General features: G+C 44.4%; 1 protein-coding gene across 3 annotated transcripts; it reads right to left on the minus strand.

Moving 5' to 3' along the window:
- On the minus strand, positions 1-6,296 carry LOC110482719 (leukotriene C4 synthase). 3 transcript variants are annotated; one of them, XM_085591376.1, is made up of 6 exons: positions 6,122-6,296; positions 3,607-3,774; positions 2,699-2,798; positions 1,653-1,723; positions 1,336-1,417; positions 1-814 (listed from the first exon to the last, which is right to left on the minus strand). In XM_085591376.1, exons 2-6 carry the CDS (start codon positions 3,662-3,664, stop codon positions 541-543), a joined length of 585 nt encoding a protein of 194 aa, XP_085447502.1. In that variant the 5' UTR covers positions 3,665-3,774; positions 6,122-6,296; the 3' UTR covers positions 1-540. The 3 variants fall into 3 exon arrangements, with proteins under 3 accessions (XP_085447502.1, XP_021407852.2, XP_085447503.1); XM_021552177.3 differs by having other exon boundaries at positions 1-753; positions 6,122-6,284; XM_085591377.1 differs by lacking the exon at positions 6,122-6,296 and adding an exon at positions 5,553-6,058.
- Positions 6,297-10,683: the final 4,387 nt, after the last annotated feature.

The following is a 10,683-nucleotide window of genomic DNA, read 5'->3' on the forward strand; positions in this document are numbered from 1 at the left end:
GCAAGTTTAGCGACCTTTTATTTAAGCCTGTTGTCACTGGGCTGAGTTTGAAGTGGCACATGCAGCAGTGGTGATGAGTTTGCACACTCAGATTTACAGCAGTGGCTGATGACCAGCATGAGGGCACCAAAAGACTTTTGCACAGCTTGTTGGTGGCTACTTCAGTTTATCCCTCACCTCTTTTGTTATGTCTCAGCCCACATCTAGTTCCAAACAAATGCCTTCCTTAGGTGTGGGCTTGGAAAGCTGGCATGAATCTGTGCCTGGGCTGAGGGCAGAGCTGTTGCATAATGGGAAACACTTGGCACTTCCCTTTGGCAACTCACTGGGAAACTCAGACTGAGAAGAGTTTGCTTTTATATGTCCTTGTTTGGGGTTGTTGTTTCCGCATCAGTCATGGTGGAGCCGCCAGATGTGGAGCACTTGGCACACAAAGTGCAGGGAAAAGTACCTCCTAAACTTCTCAGCAGCTCCTGCCAGCGCTGGTAGTGAGGAAGGAGGTGTTAGAAGCTCGGGTGAGGGTGGATTTCTCATTGAGGGCTACTGAGTTGCAGCCAGTCTTTTAATGTGGGCAGGAGGGAGCAGGACTCGGAGATGAGGACAGTGATGAAGCACAGGGGAGTGGGTCATGCTGTGAGACGCTGTAAGATGTTCAGCCCCACATAGTGAGAGAGGAAGAAATGCAGGATGCCCAGGGCTGACACTGCAATGAGAATCCAGAGAACTCCAGCGCTGAAGTATATCGGGGCGACTCTGGTGGGAGAGAGGCAGCTGCTGACACCGAGCTTCCTGCCTGGGAACAGCCCCTTCCTCCCTGCAGAATTGGGTTGAAAGGCAGTCCCTGGCTGTCCCCTGCCCCCTGCGTGTAGTCCCATGCCCTGCTTCCACCTCAAGGGAGCAAACACACACATCCAAAAGGGCTTGGGGCAGCTCCAGCCTTGCCCAGTATCTGTGCTGCTGCCCCAGCTCTGTACCCATGTTCAAATTATGGCTCGGAGACAAGGCTGAGTCATGCAGGAGCCCCAGAGCACTCAAGAGTCCTGATCTTTCCCAAAGTACATTATGTTTCCAAAAACAACTTCCCAGGGGTTGTGTGTGTGTGTAAGTGTGTAACTATGTGTGTAACTCTGTGTGTGTGTGTAACTGTGAGTTTGTGTGTGCATGTAACTGTGAGTGTGTGTAACCATGAGTGTGTAACTGTGTGTGTAACTGTAACTGTGTGTGTCTGTGTGTGTGAGAGAACATGTAAGACTCTGCAAGAGTATGTGTATAAGACTGTGCAAGAGTGTGTAGCTGTGTGTAAGAGCATGCAAGAGTGAGTGTGAGTGTGTTTACCTTTCTGAGGATGATGCCTTGTATCCCATAAAGTAGCAGTAGCGGGCGTAGAGATAGAGGAGACCCAAGGCTGCAGCCAGACCTGTGTTTAGGAGAGATCACAGTGACCATCTCCAAAGGCTTTTCAGAGCTACTTGGAACCAAGGAGGTAGCCCAAAGTTAAGGAATAAACACTCTGTGTCATCTGGCTCTACCCTCCCACCAGAGACAGAATTACTGTTTAATTTGTTGTTCAGAAGGTCAAGCAGGACCTGAGGACTGAGGCAGCAGGCAGGGGAACAGATCCAATGACAAAACAGGTAATAGGATATTCTCACCTTGATGAAAGAAGAGTCCGGCCTGCCACAGAAGTGCCAGGAAGATGGGAAAATACTCAGAGGAGTTCACCCTGGCAGGAAAGAGAAAAGTCATAAATTAGGGAAAGGAAGGAAGCACTTCTTCTTTTACCTCCCCTAGCAGTTTCCAGACACTCAAGGCTTTTGCTTTTTAGAACTAATGTTGTCATAAAAAGGCTCCAGGCTCCAGTTCCTGTCCCAGATTTATTCAGAGAAATTAAACAATGTAAAGAACAGGGCCTCCAGGTTACAAGAAATTAAGTAAGGCAGGCCAGACTGCACAGAAATGAACCACTTCCACCATTGCTTCCCAAGTGCTGCAGCTCAAACCCTGCTGTCAATGCCCCAAAGCCCCAAGCTGTAGGGAAGGTCTGTCCCTCAAGTACACAAGGCCAGAGCAGCCTGGCTTTGTGCAGGAACTGGAGGGAGCACATAACTGTTGGGATTGTTTGTATGCCATGCCCTCTCCTCCCAAAGGCACCAAAAGATGATGGATGAAGCTGTCTAGGCTAGTGAAGGAGCAAAGAAGGAGATGGCTGAGGGGATCCAGCTCAAGCTACTCAGTTAATTTATTTCCTAGCGGGCAGCTACACCAAAGCTCCTCCCTCCCCACTGCAGCCCTAGTGCAGAAGTCACAACAGACATGCTGGGTTATCCTCATCCCAGCACCAGCTGAGCTCTCTCTGGGAACTTGTCCTTCCCAGTGAGTGAGATTCAGAGCAGGGCTGAAGTTACCTGAAGTTTGGTACCACTTGGATAAAACTAGTCTAAGTCTCAGTCATCAAAGGTTATGTCTTTAAGAGCCCTTCACTGTACAGCAGAGATTCCCGTGTAGTTTGTATCAGCAGTTAATGGCAGGTTTAGGACTCAAAAGCCAACCCAATCCTGATGTTGACTCTTCAACCCATTGATTAACCTCAAGGGAGTTAATTGCTTGATTACAGTTCCAGGAAAGGAATAGCAAAGCAGAGGAAAAGCAGCATGGTTACATGAGATCTGACAAACATCAAGTAAGAGGAGTTTCTTACTGTGCTCGAAAGATCCTTTCAAATTCAGGAGGGCCTGAGGTCTTTGGAGGTGAAATGCCAAACAACCTCCTAGCATAGATCACCTGCAGTATGAAGTAGGCTGCAGCAAAAGAGAGAAAAGTAGCAGCAGTCAGTCCTATGGCTGGACAGGGTGGAGTCAGGAGCTGGCCTGAGGCTGGGGAAAAACTTTTGCAATCTCCTCTTAAACCCACAACCCCACACAGCACAGAAAGTTAGAACAAAATCCCAGGTACCTTTTAGATAAGGAAAAGGAATGACCCAGAGCTACAGTAAAGCAAGGAATATACAATCATGTACTACCAGTGTTAATCTGCTTTCTTGTATAATCAGCAGATGGTAAAATTGTTACACAGTTTAGATGTACTTTATTACTGACAATTTCAAGGCTTTGTCATTATTTTCATTTTTGCCTCTTCTAAATTCTGATATCTGTGTAGGGATGGAACTGATGCCACAGATAAGCCAACCAGACACTGAATTAAATTGTCATGCAATGTGGACCCATGGCTGGGAGATGTTCCATGTGACCCACCACAGCCCATACTTCCACCTTTTCACACAGAAGAAATAATTGTATGCTCACATCTACATGCACTTCAGGAGCTGCTGCAAGCCCAAAGAGGGAAATTCTACATGTTTGCAGAGGGGAAGACCTACCAAAAAAATTCTGAATGGAGGGGGTAGGTCAGTTCAGAGAAAGGGCTTCTCATGCACTCATTTGGTTGAATGCTTTCCAGAACACAAACAAGATATCAGTTCATGATCTGAAAAGCAGTGAAGTGCCAGTGCAACAGGAGACATTAAAAATAAAAGCAAAAGAAAATCAGTGGAGTTATAATAGACTGAGTCCAGCCAGTACTTTAATTCACTCATCCAATGGTCCCTACCTTGCTCCAGGACTCCCAGGACTGTCACAGCAGCCAGCCAATGAATCTGATCCAACATACTGACTTTTCCAGAACCTAGAAAATCTTATTTCTTGATCCTCTGGCCAGGTTCAGTCCTTGCTGATGTGGCAGTTTGGGATGGTATCTGGAAGCCCACGTTTGTTCTAACTGAACAAAGCAAAGATTTAGTCTGGTATTGACAACACCCAGGACTGCTGTTAGCATATGCACTGTGGAAATGGAAATTAGTGGAGATAGTTTTCATGGAACACTTCTCTTCCCACCCCACCCTTTTCCAGGAACAGAGTTAAGAGGAAGTAGGAAAAGCCAGTAGAGAGACAAATGTGAGAGATAAGGGAACTGGGAGCTGAATGGATGGACAATAGCCCACTAACAGTCAACAGTCCACTGATCCACTCCCTCCAGGGCTTCTGCTTTAGGCCAGGGCACATCCCCTTTGCTGATGTTGCTGGAGAAACCAAAGCTCTGCTTGGGCTGTTGTGTCACACCAGGGCATGGGCAGCATTCCAAGGTACATATCCCTGTGTACATAATCCTACACAGACTCTGGATAGCATGTGCTGGGCACAGAGAATGACTTATGGCCACAACACTGAGACCCTGCGTGAAAAACACTCTGAGAGGGTAAGAGAGGATGTGATAAAGTATAAAAGGTTTCTAGATCTGTTCTGCACACTGATATTTTATCTGGGGATGGGTTCTGCAGAATGCTGCCTGTGCATTTAAGGCTTCTGATCAATCCTCAGTCCAATGAACTCTTATAAACACCAGAGTGAGTTCTTTGTGGGGGAAAAACCTGCAGAATTCATCAGGACACAGCACAAAGAAAATTACATTTTCACATGTCAGAAGAGACTCATTTATCTAGCTCTCATCTAACAGCACCACAGCTAGCACAGGCAGAAGCTGCTGAGACCACCAGCTTTGTTTCCTTCCTCTCTCTTCATTCAATTAATTCTCCCATCAGACCAGGGAAAAAGGAAAGCAGGTTAAGACAAAATTATCGTTGAACACAACTGTTATAGAAAGTTATATTAAAGCAGTTTACAGAAATGACATTGTACACCTGATGCCTTTGATAGGCTTTCTAAGAAGCACTATGCTGGTTCTGGTTTTCTGCCTCTCTAAGCTATAAAGACACCCAAAATGGCTATAACAATGTCCCAGCTTGGTGTTTTTCCAAATATCAAATACACACCCCATTGTTTTTCAAACACCAGCTCTAAGATTAATTCCTTTATTTCAGAATTGAACCTTTTTCAGTGCAGTGACTGTTTAGAAATACGAGGAACATTGTGTCTATTTAGTTGTCAATGAAATTTAGAACTCCCCTGTGTCATCTCAAGAAGGGCAGAGGTCTTGCAGTGCTTAATTATGTTTGATTTCCCTTTGCTCCTGTCTGATAACAGCCTGCTAGTGAAATAAAATAAAGAAAACAACTGAGCAGAAAACTGAGTTTACACCTCCATCAGATGACAGTGCACTGTGAGCTGTATCAACAGTGTCAAATGTGTGCATGGAATCTGGGCCAGGAGGAGCTGCACAGAGCATTCCTGCTCTTCAGATCATCACTAAACACAAAACATTTCTTGCATAGTTTTCTGTCATCATCTAGCATGATCTAAATATAATAAAGACCAATAGAAATATTAATGAATAAACAAGCACAGATGTCTCCCTCCTCCTCCTCCCTCCTCCATAGCATCATTTTTCAAGCTGTTTTTAAACTCCTGAAGAGCACAACCTTTTTTTTGTCCCCATTTTTCACCATCAGAACTCATTTATTTTCCATTCTCCCTCAGTGCTTACAAGGAACAGGCACAAGTACCCCAGTCCCAGCACCAAATGCCCCCAGGTGCCAGACTTGCCATGGGTGGGCAGCATCTGCACCCATGCATGGCAGCGTATTGCAATATCTCACCCACCGAGGCTGACCCAGACAAGTTCCCTTCTAGGCAAAGACAAGTCCTGCAGTCCCAGGTGCACCTCAGGGTGGATTTGCTGAGCAGGAGCTACTGAAATGCTGCACCCCTCTCCCACTCCCTGGCTCTGCACTCCAGGGTATGCTGTGTGAATGTGGTCAGAGGGCACAGACCGAAGTCCTAACACCTCCCACTGAGTCAGCACTGCAGGCATTTCCCTGTGCCCACGGTTGCTTCTGCCACCTTTTCCTGCAGCCAATAATCCTTTCTGCCCCCTAATTTCCACTGTAGGGATATACTCTGAGCTGGACTGCAATAACAACAGGGATTAAAAAAAATCTTGGGAAGAAAAATGATCAACACAATTCCTTGGAGGGGTTTTTAAGCATCATCCATAGGGCTTACACCACCTATTACTTGCCCAGACCAGCAGGGCAAGGAGAAGCCAGCAGTGCTGAGTTCAGCACCATTACATTCAGTAATATCCCCTGGAAATGTATTTCAGGAGCATACAACCACTCAAGAGCTTTCTGTCAGTGGAAGGGAGAACTTTTTGCAGATGAGCAACTCACCCTTTAGCCGTGAAGCATGGAGATGCCTCGTTCTTCCAATCCTATTGCACAAATATGGAAATATTTTCTAATGCAGGTTGTACTTGTGCTTCCTTTCCCTGCAAAACCTTTTTTAGCCATTACGTACCCAAACCCATGACTGTGGGACTGGTTGTGAGAACAGTTACTGTCTTTGTAACAACCACAAAGAAAAAAGGAGGGGAGGGTTCATTCAAAAGAATTTTTTCTCACAGAGAAGAAAGGATTTTTCTAGTCTGGGAGAAAGAAAGAGAGCTCAGCCCTGAGCAACTCAGTCTGTTCAAGTACAACTCCTGCCCTCCTGACCTCTCATTCCCCTACATGTGTTGGGATTTTCCTAGAATTCTTGGATTTTTCATCTGTCTAAGGAAGGACATGCTAAAAATACAGCAAGAAAAAAAGGAATTCATTATTTTACCCCTTAGGAAGGCAAAACTGGCCACGTGTCCCCAGGAAGTGGGGACAGCTGCAAACAATTTCTGCTCTGTGATTCCCAACAGGACTCTCAGAGCAAGGCATAAACTGGATTAGATCTCTTGAGCACATTGAAATGTGTTCTCGGTTCTGCATTTTGGAAAAAACATATGAACTTTGCATGACAAGAATTACCATGTCTTCCTCTATCCAGAGGGTCCTGCTTTCACAAACTAAAAGAGCAGGTGGTTGGTTGTGTCAGCAACATCCAGACTGGCATTATACAACTCATCTCTTGGAGTACAAACTCAGTGTATATTGGAAATGTGCCCTAGCCTTTCATCCAGACTGATTTCAGACCATTTTCCTGGCATTTATATATCTATGGCAAATCAAAGAGTCACAAAAATGTTCACAAATATTTAGTTATAGCAAAATTTCTAGGGGCCAAACCAATCTCTGGGCTGCTTGAATCCTTCTGCATGGAGCAGGACCACAGCCAAGCACTTCTCATCTGAGTAAAGGTGAAGGGCTTCACTTCAGAGATCAAACAGGGAAAACATAAAAAGTAATTTTCTAGAAAGCAAGATGGAAAGCCGAGTCTTTGAAAAACCACATAAATTAATATATATATTCATTTATTTAGGGATAGTGTGGAGAATTTTTTTAAGTTTTCTTCTAATGGAGTTTAGTGAGCTTTATCCATACGCACATTAAGTCTGACTGGAGAGCACATCAGTATAAAAGCAATGCCAAAACTCTCCCTTTAATTCATCTTCCGAAGGCATGGGTACATGCAAATGAATTATACCCCTTCATTTATGACCAACATCTGTTAAAAGTATTAATTAAATGTCTCTCTTGCCCTGCCTCGTCTTGTGTTATTGTCTCACAAAGAAAGCCTTTTCCATGTGTTTTGCCAATTTTCCTACCTCCAACAGAAAGTCAGGAATAGCTAATAAACAAAAAGGAACAATGCCAGAAAGTGGCTGGCTTGAAGAATAAATCTCTGGAGTGATAAGGGCATGTGTCAGGGAGAGGGAGGATTTCCCTTTGCAGAGGGACAAGCAAGCCTTTCAGACATCTTTGGAAGCTCTTATGTTAACATACACTTAGTATTATCCTATAATGATATGGGGGGAAAATTGCAAGTATACAGGGTACATCAGAATACATCAAAGGCTGAAGAGTGGTCATGAAATGCAGCTTCACTTTTCCTAAATTATAGAGGTGAAGAAATATAGCTGTTTAGCATTTCCATCTTGTTTAGACCAGCACACACAGAAGCTGGCTGGCCCTAGCTGGTTATGAGATAAAGCTGGGCAAGGAATTGAAGAATGGGGACAGCTCTAAGGAGACATTTTCCAGGGGAAAGGCTGGAATTCCTAATAGGTCTCCTGCAAAGAAGAGACCCTTGGCTTGTCAGAAACAGGGAAAGTCAGGAGAATTTACCTGAAGTGGGGAGGTGTTGCTGTGCAGTCTAATCTTCAGAGATGGGGCAATCAGGAAGGCACTAGTCCCTCTGCTTTCTGGTGACTTTTCACACCAAAATTCTGTCCCACATGGGGTTGAGGGAAAGAAGGTGGTCTGGAGGGAGATCTGCCGTAGGTCCTCACTGGAGATGCTCTTCTCTCCTTGCTTAGTGCTGCAGGACTGTACCCAAACCTGAGTCCTGCTGAGCGTCCTGCCCTGTGTCACCCTGTCCATAACAGTGGGGCACAGCCCAGCCAGATAAATACGGAGGGTGAGACCACAGAGTGTCCAGTGAACACAGAGGCCCATGGACAAACTTGTGCAAGGGCAGAAGACACTGAGGGCAGGAAACTGACAAATGTTTCTGTAGAACTCCATTGATGTCAGCAGTGGCGAGAAGTTTTGAAATATATCTCCAGAATGAATCAAATTCTGTGAATGAGAGCAGACCATTGCTTGGAGTGTTCTTTGAACTCATCTACTGTCATGGCCCCAGAAGATGCCCCAAGTGCCTGGGCAGGGAATGGAGCCCAGGTAGCAGGTGGGACACCCCCAGCGAGAGGCACACACACCCTGCTCAGCTGGGAGGCTGCAAGTGCACTGGAACAGAGTGAAGAGGCTGCCTGGGTCACACAGCACTGGGAACAGAGGAACACAAACAGGCTCTGTTTCTTCTCCCATCTCCAAAGGAGAAATTAAACACAGCCAGCCTCCACATCTCCTGCTGGCACAAGGGAGACAGCAGCAGCTACAGATCATAGGAGCAAGATGTGAATGTGGGAGCAGATGGGTGTTTGGTTACTGGCCATCATTTCTTGTGACCTTTCTGCCACATCCACCTATCTGCTCCATACTGCACAGGACTGGATGCTGCCTAGCTTGACACGTCCTGATGGTGGCCACTCCTGTTAGGAGAATTCTCAGTGCCAAGTCAGTGCTTGATGCCTCCTGGCTGCCAGTTTCAGTCTGCAGGACAGCATCCATTCCCTGCCTGCCAGCACTGCAGGACTGGAGCAGTGTTTACCCAGAGCCTGGGAAGGCAAAGCAGGCTCAGCACAGCACACAGAAGCCTGGGCTGTGCTATTTGAAAGCCTGAGGGCTGGTATTCACTGTTTTACATCACAATTTAGTGCTTTTGTTCAGCATTTGCAGAGATCCAAAACTAATCCAGTCTGTTGGTACAGCACTCATCAGGGACAGGTGTTTAAGTTATTACTAAAGCAAACAGAAAAATCTCCACCTATAATTTCCAGAGGTTCAATATTTACAATAGATTAACACAGTCAGCTACTATCTGCAGAACACTTTTTTTACTCCTGTGAAAATTTGTTAAAATTACTCCCAAAGTCCTCAAATGATCAACACTTTCAGAATTAATCATTTATTGTACCAGTGATCTTTTTCATCCTTAATACAGGGTTTCTTAACCAGACTCATACAGGTAGATTTTTTAATTATGTATATTTTTATTACATATAGATTTTGTTTATATATATACAGATTTTAATATATATTTAAAAATCTATGAAGAGCTCAAAAGCAGACCCTGGCTTGTAATCAGTTAAAATAAATTACTAAACAATTAGAAACAAATTCAATGTCAAATTTAATTTGGGAATTTTTGAGTTTGCCTGATTTACATCTGTATATTCATAAAGGACAAGGGTTTCTGATTCTTTTTGCTGCCTTGTAAAAAGGTATCAGAAAACATCCTCTAACAAAAGTCTGTCTAGAACTGCAGGAAGCTCACAGCTCAGATCACTTTTACCTTGGATGGGGCTTTTCTAGCAGAACTAAAGAAAAGGCCCTTGTCACTGAGTTGATAGACAAATTAAAAATGTACCCATTCCCAGGACAAAGTCTTAGATTAAAACAACCCAAAATAATGAAGAGAATGTTGAGCTTCTACAAAGTAAGTCAGTGACTGATTCCTGTTCCACATATATGAACTTACAAAAAAGAGCGTCTAATGGGAGAGACATTTAGAATCAATGAAAGAAATTAACTGGAAATGTAAAATCAAAATAGTGAGCTTATTTGATATGCACCCGATAGTTATAACCCACTCTTTCTACAAAGTCAAATGAGGGGGCAGCTCAGCTCAGCCTCTTCATCTTGGGGGACTTAGCCCACTCTGAAAGAACTCAAGCTCTTACCCAGTGTCTTGACAGACTCTTCAGTCCTTGACAGAAAAGTAGAGCACCATATTCTTGACTTTGGAATTTGTGTTTGAGAACACCAACATTCCCTAAGGTGCAGATGATATTTCTATTAATCAGATCTCTCTCTTCATTCTTCCTCATTCTTTTGAGTTTGCATTGAACTTGGTAGCAGCTTGCCTTTATAATTTGATCTATTTCTTTCAGTTAAAATACTTGCCCCATGATTCATTCAAGTCCTGAGTGATAAGATCTAATTCTGAGCTATTTGACTTGAAAATGAAAGCAAAGGTTGTCGTGTTTCATTTGTGTAACCTCAACCATTCCTTTCCCTCTTGCCCCAAGCATTTTCTGTGACTGACTAAACCACCTTCATTTCCCTAGCTGTCCAAGTAGCAAGGGAAACCTCTCATCCCCAAGTTCTGCTTGCTTTAATAGCCAGCCAGTTCTGAAATAAATCCCCACCTCTGCATTCCCTTGGATTCCTGCACCTCCTAA

Source organism: Lonchura striata, chromosome 13, assembly GCF_050655825.1.
Source record: "Lonchura striata isolate lonStrDom1 chromosome 13, ASM5065582v1, whole genome shotgun sequence".
NCBI lineage: Eukaryota > Metazoa > Chordata > Aves > Passeriformes > Estrildidae > Lonchura > Lonchura striata.